Consider the following 15782-nt stretch of genomic DNA (forward strand, 5'->3'; position numbering starts at 1 on the left):
GGCGATAAAAGGACTATTTGCTTATATAGTAACGCTCAAATTGACTCTAAAACTAGTACCTAATTAGAGAATATAAAAATCCTAATTAGATCTTTTTTTCATAGAGACGTTAAGCGACGCTTATTATTGTATTACTGGTCATCTACATCGGTATAAAAAACCAGCCAATTATAGTTGCTTGTTTCATAACCAAAATATGGCGGAGATTTACCAGAAATAAATAATCGGTGACCGTGTAAAGCAACAAAACAGGTTTCTAGCTTTTTATATATTACTTTAATATTTTTTTGATTACTTGTTTCCATCTCTGTCGATCTACTGTAACCATGTATAAAATAACAATCTCTAAATGATAATGATGACCTCATTATGAGTCATCACTCCGCTTACTCATACAATTACTCATAAAAATAATTAGAATCTCAAATAATTGTGGACATACACATCTGTTTTAAATTGTCAAAAAATAGAAACACAACTAAGGAGCCTTGTTAGTAAATTTAATATTATAATAGCAGCTATACTACAATATGACAGAATGGAATAATAGCTTAAACAATTTAGCTGGCAAGGATTTTGGATATATCTGCAGGCTCTGTTTAAGTGACGACATTGACGACAATTTAAAAAATCTTCAACAAGTTGAATATTTGATTGACTTACTGGGAGTCCTGTCAGGAGAAAAGGTAATTGTACAAAGATAAGTTAATTATTCAGTTAAAATATTTTCAATATACATCCAAATAGATGCTGACTTGATTAACCTTTATTTTTGTAATTAGTCAACAGGCGAATTTTATTTTTATAATAACTGTTAAACACAAGTCTTTACTGATTTTTTAATTAAACAGACATTTTTACCATCATAATACATGCATTTTTACTCTGGTTCTAGTCGTTGCTCGTTGCGTTTGCGTCGTTGGTCGTGAAGGTGAAGGATTGTGAACTCTGAAACATCGCGGTGTTGCCAGTTTTACAATGTTTCTTTAATAATCGTATTGATTATTGAAGAATTTAAGAATGTAATTGTTGGACAATAAATTGGCAATTTATCGGTTAGATAAATAGGTATATATCTAGTTATGACTTTTTTGTTATGAAATACACTTGTCCTGACATTATTTTTGGTTTCTATAATTACATACATTAGACTTGTTTAGGATTTTTACTAATATTACTAATTTTTGAAATTCATCTCATTACAATAATTTCCTACTGTCTTATTGGACTTAAAAATATGTTCAGCATTCGTAATAAAAACGTGAATTATTAATCTTTGTCCCTTTGCTAGAGGTTTTGATAATCCAAAGTTATAGAGAATTGAAATCGCGGTAGATATTCGAACGATATGGTATTCTATATACAGTGTAGGTAAAACTTTATGGTCGGTATGTATCTTACGTGAGATGGAATGAGAAACACCTATTTAAAAAGACAGAGGTATATTAGGTCAGCCCATTATATCGTCGAAATAGCATTAGTGGAACTAAGAAAAGAGAAGTTCAACATTGCCAAACTTATTGGTTTTATTTGACCTGTTGTCTTTTTAGCATTTTAACAACATTCGAATTGATTTAAATGGCAGCTTACTGTTTTTTATTTTAAATTTGCCACAATTTTTCTTTTCAATAAGTTTAATTTAACATTTTGATTTCCACTTCGGAAATCGTTTTATGTAAATAAAATTTATTAATGTTTCGTATTTTAAGTACGATTTCCGAATTGGAAATCTAAACATCAAAATAAGCTTATTTTAAAGTCACGTTGTGCCTTATTCGCAATAAAAATAATAAATTGAAATATCAAACCACAATAAAAAACCTTCATACGAAATTATTTGGCAACGTCTCATGTCGCGTAGTCAAAGCACCGAATCAAAGTAGAACACAGGTAACGAATGAGTAGAGGTGGGCATTCTTTTTTTTTTTCGAATCCTGAGAAAACTAATAAATATTTTTGAAAAATTTAAACGCAGAATGAAAGAATTCATTATTACCGAGGGCTGAAAGTCTCTGAAAACTTCTATAATGTTTATTTTAATAAGTTACAGGGGCGAAAAAAGAGAAAATTTAGTGTGATTTTGAATTTTAAGTATCTCATTCAAAAAAACTTTTTGTTTATTTCGGCCCTCGGCAATAATGTCACCTTTCATTCTGCGTTTAAATTTCTCAAAAATATTTGTTAGTTTTCTCAGGATTCGAAAAAAATGAATACATTTAAAAAGCATTGGCCTGAAATTTTGCGCCTACGCTCTTAACGCAACTAAACCGATTTTCGTAAACAATAACTATGATTGTTTAACAGTAGTTTCAAGTAAGAGAGTACCTACATAAACAAACATAATGGCTATTATCGTTTATGTGTATATTTATTGAAGTGAAAGAAACTAATCAAGGATATATTTATTATAACTTGAAAAATAAACTAAACAATACAAATAGTAAATCGTACTTACATTTACATTACCCGTTATTATTAAATCGCGAATCGTCTAAATTGACATTTAAAAACGTAAGTTTTTCTACTTTACTTCTTGTTAACCGTGTTCTTCTTTTATTTAAAATTAAAACCAGATTTTGAACATGTGTTCACATTTACAATACTTTTTGCTAAACCCGATATTAGTAATTATGGATTACTGGTTATGGACGTCGGATACTATGGATGTAAGGTTACCGTTTGCTAAAATTTTATTGCAAGATTCTTGAAGGCAGCGTACCATAACAATCACTGAACTACCCTTCAAGTATTTTTGGCCACTCATTGTACTTGTTATTTCTTAAGACCGTAAAATTTGGGAAAATTGAAAACAAATAATCCAGTCTTCATTATTTAGATTTGGTCCAAGTCTAAGTCTGTATTAACTAATACAAAAGTGGAACGGATTGCCTCTTCTAACTCAGTCATTCTTTTTAACATGTAATAGGTGAAGTTCTACCTAGTTTCCACGTCTTGGATTGGCCGTTTGGGAACTTTGTTATGTTGTAATTCATACTTTAAAAGCCTTTCAAAAGATAAGGTACTTTTTTTGAAATGTGTTTTTTTAGAAACTGAAATTTGAAATTAGTGAAATAATTTCACTAGTTTCAAAAGCGATCTTTTCTGAACTATGGTTTCCAGAAAAATGGCAGCAGCCTAATAAAATCGTTTTAAATTCTAAATTTTCGGTTAAATATTGTCCTGTTAATGCGATGTAACTCAGTTACTCCATATGTCCAAAGTTCAGTAGTAATACAGATATTTTCTACTTCTTTAACAACTTGTGATCTAATAATTTGCTTAGTTTTGGTAAAACATTCCTGAAGTAATGAGCCTGACGTAATGAACAAGTTTTTCTTGTTGGTGGTTTATATCCAGGAATCCACCCTGCAAACTTTTTAAAAGCTCGTTCTTCAACTATGGAAAACGGATGAAACGAGTCTTTGCATAGGTTTATTAAATGCATATCTATTTGTTTCTTTTGTTCTAAACTAATATTTTTATTAATGGAAGTATCCATCACCTTTTGACGCTTGGGTCGCGGTGGCAGTATGTCAGTACTTGTAGTAGAAGTAGTCGAAACGGACAGAAATGCGTCAGGAGAAGTTTCAATCATTGCAATATTCAGAAAGTGGACCATAAAAGCTGCATCTTCTACAAATGCGCATTTTTTGAAAATAAAATATTATTCTTATACTAGGTCAATAATTTTGACTAAGAAAAATAATTCATAATTGAATATTTACAATAAATAAATCCTTTGACGAACTATCAATAAAGGTTTGAAATCGAAAATGCAGATCAATCGTAAATCGAAACTCATTCATTAATCAGAATACCTAGTTATAGAAAACAAAAGAAAGAGTTAAGAAGCTGGTTACTTCTATAAAAAAAGAAAAAGAAGATTGTACTAGTGAAAATCAACCAGTACAAGAAAAAGAAACTGATAAAGATGACTTAAGTCCATGGTGTATTTTTGATGAATTTATTGGACATGACTCATCTAAACATACACCTGTATCTAGAGATATAAAAGAACTCGACATGTATTTGTCTGATGATATTACCCACAAAAAATTTCGAACGGTGTTTGGAACTGTCCATTACAGTGGTGGAAAAACCATCGCCATGTATATCCTAACTTAACCAATATATTCATAAAATATTGTACTATTGTAACAAAATCTGTTCATTGTGAACACATGTTCAAAATCTGGTTTAATTTTAAACAAAAGAAGAAACAACAAGAAAAATGGAAAACGTATGTTTTTAAATTTCAATTTAGACGATTCGCGATTTAGTATGTGTCATGTAAATGTAAGTACTATTTGTATTGTTTAATTTATTTTTTAAGTTATAATAAATATATCCTTTGTTAGTTTCTTTCAATATAATAGCCAATATGTTTTTTGTGTACTAGTTTATTTGAAACTACTGATAAACAATCAACTAGTTACAGTTTACGAAAAACGAATAAAAAATTTCGATCATTTATCTCACACATAATTTGTTTTATTTAAATTTAAAGATAATAAGCGCTTAAATAAATACCCTATAATACGTCTTGGCCTAATAATGGCCTAAATGCACTGATAGTCTTTCAACTTTTTTAACGTTTCATTAATATTTAAGATAGTGATTGTTTCAACTGAAAAATATAAGTTCGGCAACGCTGCGTTGTCATTTCATGAGTTCGCCATTAGTTGGAGTCATCGGCTTATACAGGGTGTAAAAACATTTTTTATCGCTTTGAATTATTCTACACTCAAGTAACCGAAGAGGCCCCTCTCCCCAATATAAGAAAAAGCTGAGATTTACATCCATATAGGAACTACCTAAATACAACATGTTTGAAATTTAAAGAATTAAATTATCCAAACATTAAAGCAAGGGTTAACATTGATAACACAAGATTATTTTGTTAATAGGTATTCATACTTTAATTTATTTCAGAGTTTTTACTTACCAACATTTTTTTTCTTATTTTTCTTTTTCTTCCCTCTTGTATGTAGGCTTTAAAGCGTGTTTCTTCTTCAGTATTAGCCTCCTAAATTGTTTAAATTATTGCACCATCTTTTTCTTGGTCTGCCAATACTTCTTCGTCCATTTGGTGATTTATCTCGTGGTATTCGTACTATCCTATCCTCTGCCATTCTACTAATGTCTTCGTTCCACTCCTGTTTACGTTTTGTCACCCATCCATTTATGTCTTCTATATTGCATGCTTGTCTTATATGTTTTCGCTTCTCTCCATATCCAACAGACTTTTCCCTGATATTCGTCGGAGTATTTTCATCTCTGTTGTTTCTAGTAGTCGTCTCGTTTTAGATGTGCCAGGTCTTGTCTCTGCCATGTATGTTCATATAGGTCTAATTGCTGCTTTATAGATTCTTGTTTTTGTGTCTTGTCGTAGGTGTTTGTTCTTCCAGATTGTGTCATTAAGAGATCCCGCCGCTTTACCTGCTTTTAAGCTTTGTTCTCGTACTTCTTCTTCAACATCTCCGTAACTAGTTATATCCATTCCCAAATATCTAAACTTTGCTTCCTGCTTTATTATTTTCCCATCAATTTTGATTTTACATCGTAGTGGGTATTTAGATGTTGTCATACATTTGGTTTTTTCTGTTGATATTATCATATTGTATTTCTTGGCTGTTGTATTGAAGATGTGTGTTAATCTTTGGAGCTCGTCTTCTATCTCGGCGATTAATGCGGCGTCATCTGCATAACATAATATTTGGATTTCTTTATTCCCCATTCTGTAACCATGACCTTTATGTACTGCTTGTATTATTTCGTCCATTATTATTTTAAAGAGAAGTGGGCTTAATGAGTTACCCTGTCTGACTCCGCTTTGTATCTATTGATATACACTGTGTTAGTTTCCATTTATCTTTGCCTGTATTCAATTATGGAAGTAGATGTTTTCGATAGTTTGTATAATGTTGATTGGTATGTGTCTTTTACACAGTAGGTGTAGGACGTCTTCGCCTTGGATGCGATCGAAAGCCTTTGTCAGGTCTATAAAACATAGATATGCTGGTTTATTGTACTCGATTGAATTTTCTATGATTTGCCTTAGTACAAATACGGCGTCTACGCAGGATCTTCCGGATCTGAATCTTTGTTGTTCATCTGATAAAGTTATTAGTTTATTGATTTTGTTGGTTAGGACTTACGGTAAGCTTAAGTGCGGTGTTCAGTAGATTTATTCCTCTATAATTGGGGTCTTCTTTATCTCCTTTCTTGAACATTGGTATCATTATGCTGTTTCTCCATGCGTCTGGTATATTGCAGTGAAGTATTATATTTTGTATAAGTTTTGTCATCTCTAGGGTTATACTTTCTCTTCCGTGTTTTAGAAGGTCGTTGGTTTTTCCGTCTGGTCCTGGATGCTATCTATTTTTACGTGAATATCTGGCTATCTTTACTTCCCGAAAACTGATTTCTATTTCTTGTATTAATTCAGCTACGTTATTCGTAGGAACTATTTCATTTCTGATTCTAGCATTAAAGTCACTCATAAGAATTAAGGGTTCTTCATGAGGTATTTTATCCAGGATGGTTTGCAATTGTTCGTAGAATGAATCTCGTTCCTCCTTAGGTTTGCATTGTGATGTTCATACGTATTATTCTTTCCGAGATATAACGGCAGTTATTTATGTTGCCTTTAAATTTTTTGTTAAAGTATTGTTCCATATTGCTAATCTGAGTGTGGGCTTATTTTTCCTTCTCGTTTTCCTTTTCTTTGTGTGGTTTGTCAACTTAGGTTCCGTCTGGTTCCGAGGCATTATATCGGTTCTTTGAGCAATGTTTTCTTTGGATAGGATGCTAACCTGGCCCATCAACTCTCATCTTTTATCCGGGCTTGGGACCGGCTGTGGACATGAACGCGGCATCTGAGCTACTCAATCCACCCAGTCCTCGCGCTCATAACTCCCAGGCAAATATTTCCTACTTTTATTTCTGAAAATTGCGTGAGTATGTTTGTCGAAGTTGATGTTGTTTGCTACTTGATGTATAATTGAGAGCATTGCCAAACTATTTAGCCGAGTCTGGCTCATCGTGGATCGTAAATAGCTTTTATGAGTTTCAATTTTGAAAAACTCCTTTCATTAGAAGCAATAGAGACACATACTGTTTTAAAGACATTTGAAACCGATTCTATCAGGTCCCTATCAAGAATAAACTGTGCCATCTTCAATGTAGTCCAATTTCTGGCCTCTTCATTTATTCTTGCAGCTTTTATATGGTTGCGAAGTCTTTTGATTTCATTAACAATTTCTTGCTTATCAAATTCTGTGTCACAATCATTGAATAAATACTCGACCTGAACGCTTTTGATTTTTTCGAATACAATCTCCATTCTTTATATTCTAGTTTGAAGCTCTTGGTGCAGCTTGTCTAAACATTCAAGCATACATCTTTTAATTTCATCTTCGACAGATAGTCCGGCATCTTCGGCTGTTACTCCAGGCATTATCTTTCTTTAAACGTCTCTTACTTTTTTTTCCAAGCGAGATTCCCATTTCACCACATTTTTCCGAAGCAAACTGGAGAGCCTTCGTAACCAACTCATACCGACTGTCTTTTAAAAGGACTTTTAAACTTCGGAGTTTTATTACGACGTTTTCAAGGCTTAAACACTTCGTCTGTAAATACCTGTCTGGACTGTTTATTTCTTGCAAAATGTACCCCCATAAATGAAGGAATCCAAGAAATTTTAAATCACAAATATTCGAGAGTAAAATTTCAGCAGAGCCCCGTGTTATAATATTTCCCTTGGCGTCACACAATTTTTTTGTAACTTGAACTAATTTATCAAAATGTTTCAAAATAGGTTCCATAGTTTCGTGATTGGCACTCCATATAGTGTCAGATAGCTGTTTTGCAGATACACCTATAACTTCCATTAAAATCCCCCATTTATGTGGAGAGGACGAGAAGAAATTATATACACTTTCTAAAGTTGCAAAAAACATTACACAGCTAGGATTGCTCGCAAATGCATGAACTCCACACAAATTGAGAGAGTGGTTTGCACAAGGCACAAACATGATTTTGCTATTTTTTCCTTGATCCTTGCTTGGACCTGTATGGGTGCCTGACATAGTAAATTTCATTATCATATCCTTGACTCTTACACAGTTATATATCCAACCCATCATATTCCAGTGCATTTATAATATCTTTACGTATTCAATGTTTGAATAAGCTTTTTATGTGACTGCAACGTGTATTACAATGCACACTAATTTTTTATAAAAGAAAAGAAATTAAAAATTAAAACTATTTTATGTACCAGAGTGTAATTTTATATGTTCAATTTTTTTTTCTATATTTCTTAATTTTTATTTTATAATTTTTATGCCCCTTTGGCGGCCCCACATATCAAAGGTCGGGGGGGGGGGGGGGAGGCAGCCACCGCTCCCCCGCCCCCTAGTTACGCCTCTGTTAATACAACATTTGTTTCCGCCATTTTTGTCGTTGAGTTCCGTACCCCGTTTTCCGTAAACGTTTTTGTTTTCTGATCACCACTAAGTAAGCTTCTTAAATTTCCATAAAGTCTGGGCCCATAACCTTTATAGATGGAATACTAAACGATACGTTGACAAAAATAAACGTTTTGTACGTAACTTACATAGAAATATAACCTTAGTACTCGTATAAAATGATTTGATTTCTTACATTATAAATTGCTAAAAATAAAACGTTGCCTTCCTATATGACGCAAACATAAAATATATTATTTTCTTATAAATGTGTCACTTGAGTCTTCTTGTTCTAGTAACTTTGAGTGACATGATGTGCACACTGAGGTTGTATGCTCGCCACAAATATATCGTTTACAATTCTTGCAAGTGGTTTTGGTCAACCTGGTCCTTCGTGATGTGAAACATAAAGCACAGCGACGACGCTTTGTTTGAGCTACATCTTCTGCAGCCACTAGTTCAACTTCTTCATCCTGCTCTTCCGTTGGTCTAAATCTGCTGAGCGCTTCAGAAAGAGAACGTGGTATACCTTGTGTCATAAGACTTCTTTTTTGTAATTGTGGTAAGTCTAACTCATGACCTTCTTCTTCTTATGGTGCCGTGCACCTATAGTGCGTTGGCGAATTATCTTAAGGTCAGACGTCTGTCTTTTGCGGCATGCAAAAGTTCGCCAGTGTTAGTTACGCCTGTCCAATTCTTTATATTTCGCAGCCACGACATTTGTTTGCGACCTACTCCTCTCTTGCCCTCAATCTTTCCTTGGATAATTAGTTGAGGGATTGCGTATTTTTCCCCTCTCAGGATGTGGCCCAGGTATCCAATCTTTCGTGCCTTGATCAAGCTGAGCAATTCTCTCTCAGTATTTGCTCTTCTTAGGACTTCCTCGTTTCTCACCCTATCTGTCCATGGTATGCGGAACATTCTTCGCAAGGTCCACATTTCGAAGGCTTCCAACTTGTTAATGGAAGATATTTTCAACGTCCATGTCTCCATGCCGTATAACAATATGGACCATACATAGCACTTAACCATTCTGTAACGGAGATTGAAGGAAAGATTGCCGTTACAAAGTAGCGGTTTAAATTTAAGAAAAGCTTGTCTTGCTTGTTCGGTACGGCATTTTATTTCTTGTTGAGGATCCCATTGGTCATTCACCATCATTCCCAAGTATTTGAATGTTTTCACTTGCTCGATTGGAGCATTATCTACGTGCAGTTGTACTCTGAAAAATGCGCCCTTTCTTATTGTCATGCATTTTGTTTTTCCAGCATTTATCTTCAGGCCATATGTTTTTCCTGTGGTGTTTATTTTATTTAGTATCAACTGCATATCATGTTCGTTATCTGTGATTATTGCGGTGTCGTCAGCGTAACGAATGTTATTTATCGGGTACCCGTTGACCTTTATACCACAATCAGTGCCTTCAAGTGCCTCTGCAAAAACATTCTCCACATAGAGGTTGAACAGCATAGGAGACAAAATACACCCCTGTCGCACCCCTCGTAAAATTTCGAATTCCTCTGTGTTTGTTGATTTGTTCAGCCTCACACGTGCCTTTTGATTCCAATAGAGATTCTGGATAACTCTTATATCTTTCTCATCAATATCAGCATTGTGTAGCATTTTTATTATTTCATCGTGTTTTACGGTGTCAAAAGCTTTTTCGTAGTCGAGGAATGTGATGACTATATCTTTTCGTTGGTCCATACAGTTTTGTACCAGGGTATTCAAGCAGAATGATGCTTCGCGCGTCGCGCGTCCCCAACTCATGACCTAGTTGGGCATTAATGCCTGCAACGTTCAGCATGGAAAAAAAGACAACCATGGGCCAACGACGTGTATTTCTAGCAACGTTGTAGGAAGCGCAAAGCTTATCGACAACGTCGACACTTGACTTTGTTTTATTATAATATGTGATCATGTCCGGTTTTGTAGCTTGTCTTGACTTCTGATCTATGGAATCATTGTAATGCTGAGAAGATATAACAAGAACATTTCGATTCTTTATTGGTACGTAGGAAACAATAGTGGAGTATTTTCCAAAACCCAACATAGTTGACTGTGGTGGTCGCCCTTTTACATTTAGCAGATCTACTGGTAGTTCCCTTTTATTTTTTTTATTGTGCCAACATACGACAGTCTATTACTTTTTAATTTGGTAACAAGTTGCACATCTTCTTCTTCTGGTTCCTATCCGTTTCGGATGTTGGAAATCATATTGGCAATCATGACCTTGCTCGCTGCGGCTCGAAACAGCTCCGTTGAGGTTTTCTTAAACCATGTTCTTAAATTCCGCAGCCATGATATTCTCCTTCTACCGGGTCCTCGCTTACCTTTGACTTTACCTTGCAATATAGACTGCAGCAGGGAGTAACGGTGCTGATTTCTCATAAAGTGTCCCAGATATTGCAATTTTATGCGTTTGATCGTAAACACAATCTCTGGTTCCTTCTTCATTTTTTCTAGAACTTCCTTGCACATGTATAAACCAATTATCTGTCGTTATATTGCGCCCCGTTCCATAAATAGGTTGTGCCAATCTTCTAACGACATCAGATGGTTTATTACTTTGTTCATAGGGTCCCTGGGGTTGCTTTCCAGCGTATATTTAGAGGCTATAACTATAAAAAGTAACTGCATCACACATAGCATAAATGTTTACTTCGTATTTGGATGGCTTTGAAGGGATATATTGTTTGAACCTGCAACGTCCCCTAACAGCCTCCAGTTTTTCGTCAATAGTCACACACTGTCCTAGTGAATAGCTATGTTTGCAATTATGAACAACATCGTCGAAGAGTTCACGATTCTGCGCAATGTTGTCAACAGCTTTCCTTTCAGGTATCCATCTGTACTCCAGAGATCCTCTAACATCAATTTGTTGGCGTGCAAAGTTCCTGTAAGATATAAAAGGCCTATGAAGGCCTTGAGTTCTGTTATGTCCGTGTCAGTTGCATCACGTTGTCGGTCAAAGCGATCCCTTACTTCAAGATGACTGTACTGGTTAGTGAACTTGACAATTGTTTGTAGCATTTTATCAGAAAATATCTGACTCCAACATTCTATATGTAACTTAGCTAGTTGTGCTTCATGTGTTACTCCTGGGAGACGTGTAACCAGGTTATGTGGCTCAATGCGTCGCTTCTTCGCGCGCGATGTTTTCATTCATTTAGTGGTTTTATCTTTTCCAAAGTAAAATAAATTGTCGTGTAGACCTGGTTCTACCTCTGTCCCACTCTCTTCAGTATCAGAGTCACCAACTCTTTTATCCGTTGGCTGATCTTCCGCATCTGTGTCCGGTTCATCCTCGAAATTTTCCACTTGGTTAGGGGCATCTTCATTTTCGTCCTCTTCTAACGTACATTTTCGAAGATATCTACATCATTCGGATTATTTAGGTTGTAAATCCGATTTGCAGTCATTATACTGAAAATAAAAATATAAAGTAACACTCACCTATAATAAGTAGGCCAAAAATAGCCTAAAGTACGACCAAAGTAAAACAACACTTACACTTTATGTCGCAATGTATCAATATGATACAATACGCTTGTATGCAAACACACTCAATCACTAGGAAGTTACGAATACGACTAAGCGGTAGACTAAACCTGTCTAGGAAGGTACTGTGAAGTTGTACTCTCCTTACTTTTGGGTTCAATAATAGCATTGAAAATTTGCAAGCTTGTATCATTTTGATACAGATGCGACCGACGGAGGGTTAAATTGGATGTATACTTTTACATTTATTCTGTCAAATACTATACAAACTTTTGTCGATAGGTCGAACACGACGATGGACTACCACAAAACATCTGCAACTCTTGTATCGAAAAACTCGAAGAAATATCAGATTTTATCGATTTAGTTAAATACAATCATTCATGTTTGAAACAAGTACACACTATAAAATCCAATTTAAAAAGAAAAGCTGTAAAATGCCAGAGGGATTACCATAAAGACCAACACAAGGAACTGCAAAAAAATTACGATGAAACTCTGGACGCGGTGGCTGTGACCGAAAAGAACGATTCTGTAGAGGCTTCCGAAAAGGTAGTGGAGTCGCAGATTATTGAACCTGTGCTTATGAAAGTGGAAGTGTTGGATGATGAAGATACTGAGAATGAAGACGAAGAACTTAGCAGTAATAACTCTAAGAATACAAATTATTCTTTATTTCAACAGGTAATCATGGTTTTATTATTAACTAAGCATATATATATATATATATATATATATATATATATATATATATATATATATAATATAAAATTAGTATTTCTTGGGTTTAGGTTCAATAAGATATATATTACATGTGGAATCCATGTGGATTCCATAGCAATCAACGTTTCAGCAGGAAACCCTTGCCTTTATCAAGATTCTAAAATGTACATGTATAAGAACAAACAGTTATTGTAAAATATGTATATATATATATATATATATATATATATATATATATATATATATATATATATATATATATATATATATATATATGACTTACCAAACGTAAAACGGTACACAGACATTAATGAACTGACAAATAAAAGTTTATATCTGATATCTCATGGTTTACTGTCATTAGTATATAATTATTTTTATATGAGCGTATCATTGATGTTTTCGAAAAAGGTAAAGTGGAGATATGTTATGACTTTAAGAGCATTTTAAGGTGTTATATTTATTATTATTTAAATCAGATTGAAATATATTTTATTTAGGTTTTGTGTATCTTTTTTGTCATTTATTGCGTTGGTATTTCTTTTTATTTCTATTGATTCGTATATCTCCCTCTTCTTTTTGTTTTGTTCTGTTTTGATGTTTTCAAAATCAAATTTATGCTTCTTCTCACTTTCATGTTTTGTGAGCGTAGTGACGTTGTTCTTGTCATATTTGTGAGAACGAATTCTGGATTGAAGCAGTTGACTAGTTTGACCGATATAGACACCTTCACAGTTAATACATGGTATCTCGTAAACAACATTTGATTTTTTAAGTTTTGGAGTTTGTGTTTTTAGTTTTGTGAAATATTTATCTAAAAGGTTGTTGCCTTTGTGGGCCACTGTTATGTTTGGCTAAAAGATTTGTTAATTGTTCGGATAAACCTTTTATATATGGAAGAGTTGTGTAATTAGTTTTGATGCTGTTGGGGTTGTTGTTGTTTGTGTTGTTATAAAATTTATTAAGTCTTGATTTGAAAATAGTTTCGATTAGATGTTCGGGATATGCATTCTTTAGAAGGGCAGAATATAGGGTTATCGAAAATAAAATCTAGTTCCACATGTAATATATATCTTATTGAACCCAAACCCTAAAAATACTTATTTTATATTAAATATAGTACGGTTCAAGAAACTCAAAACTAATATATATGTATATATATATATATATATATATATATATATATATATATATATATATATATATATATATATATATATATATATCATCATCATCATCATCATGTGCAGCTTTATCAACCGTTTCCAATTACGGTGCAGCCTCCCTTATTTCAATGATTCATAAGGGGTCGCGAGGCATACCTTACCACGCTGCCTCAGGTCGGGTTGGTAAGGGGCAAGTGTTGTCGTACAATGGCTTTTGCCAGTAACCATTGAGTTACTAATATATTAATTAGATTTATAGTTCCATCGTTGATTAAAATCAGTTTCCCAGACATCGAGGGGAGCATTATCTAAAAAATTGAATGTTTCACATTTTTCATCAAAATTATCATCATTGTTGTTGTATTTTGGATCAAAAGTCGTATTATTCATAAAAACTGCAACAAAATGAGATTTTCTGTTGCTATTTTATCCATTTACTTAACCAAATTTCAAATTTTAATATATATGAGATCTTAACGGAATTTTTCATATATTGTCATTTTGACAGTTTTGTTATATAAATAATTAACTGGATGCATTTTCATAAAAAAGGTACTTTGGGGTACCGTAAACAAACCCACAAACTGACACATATACAAAACGTGATTAAAATGTTCATAAGTAATTGTCAAAAACACTATAATCCCGGTTCTTATCTTACCGTTGATAATTAGTGTCATTGTGTGATATGTTTTCGACGTGGGAATAATTTCGTCTTCATTTAAATCAGTTGTATTGGAAATAAATTATTTAAACAGATTAGCAATAAAGTTTGTTGCACTACTAATTTCTACATCTGACTGCATCCAATTATGTGGTAACATCTTTTTGTAAATCTTTACAGAAATATCCAATTTATTCAGATCTTCTTCAGCTTGCTATTATTCATGATCTATTAAATAATGAAAAGTGATTTTCTGTTGCTATTTTGTTCATTTTTACCTTAAAATTTGGATATTTATAAGATCTTAACGGAAAATTTTGATATATATATATATATATATATATATATATATATATATATATATATATATATATATATATATATATATATTACTATTAAAATTCTTCGTGGCTGTTTTCTCGTTTTTCGACAACTTTTTCATTCCTTTTTTATGCACTGTTCCAGGGTCTGTCAGAAGAAGAAATTAGACTGATAAGGCGCCGAGCAGGAAATAGAAAAGCCGCAGCAAAACGGAGAAAAAAAGTTCAAGATCACCTAGATGGCCTTGTAAAAGATGCGAACTCATTGTCGAAAATTAATAAACAACTTAAAATCCAAGTGACAGAACTTGAGAGACATAAACGCCATTTACTATCACTTTTGTCTAAATTTAAATGTAGTAAACAACATTTGGAGGTATTAGAAAAGAGACTAAAACAGAAATCTTCCTAGTTTTTGTTTTGTATATTTAGTTTTTATGTAAATAAATAAAAATATATGAATTTTACTTTTATAAAACCCAACTCTCTTGTCCTTATCTCATCAATGAGGATTGTGATTTTCCCTAATACAGTAAATGCTTTCATTGGTTCTAACTTTGTTATGTTGTGTTAAGTTGTAAATCTACCTTAATATTTGTAAACCTACCTTAACATTAGTGACATGTCAAATAGAAGAAGAGGCCCGGGAGACAGACATTGACGGTCGACAGACTGGTCCATCGAGTTAAAATCTAACTCGATTCAGTAGTGGGAGCTACTTAAAGAGTAGTTAAAGAGTAGTAGTTAAATTCTAACTCGATGGAATGGTCCTATGACTCTTCAGAGATAATTATGTATTACATAATGACGGTATTAGATTTTTGTTTTGATACAGGGCAGCGACAACCTCTTATACGTATATATATATATATATATATATATATATATATATATATATATATATATATATATATATATATTTATATATATATATATA

General features: G+C 33.2%; 1 protein-coding gene across 1 annotated transcript; it reads left to right on the plus strand.

Moving 5' to 3' along the window:
- The first annotated feature begins 171 nt into the window (after nucleotides 1–171).
- On the plus strand, nucleotides 172–15307 carry LOC140433140 (uncharacterized). The gene is made up of 3 exons (XM_072521189.1): nucleotides 172–686; nucleotides 12255–12656; nucleotides 14991–15307. The coding sequence occupies exons 1-3, from the start codon at nucleotides 531–533 to the stop codon at nucleotides 15255–15257; spliced, it is 825 nt and encodes a 274-aa protein (XP_072377290.1). The 5' UTR covers nucleotides 172–530; the 3' UTR covers nucleotides 15258–15307.
- Nucleotides 15308–15782: the final 475 nt, after the last annotated feature.

Source organism: Diabrotica undecimpunctata, chromosome 2 (assembly GCF_040954645.1).
Source record: "Diabrotica undecimpunctata isolate CICGRU chromosome 2, icDiaUnde3, whole genome shotgun sequence".
Classification (NCBI taxonomy): domain Eukaryota; kingdom Metazoa; phylum Arthropoda; class Insecta; order Coleoptera; family Chrysomelidae; genus Diabrotica; species Diabrotica undecimpunctata.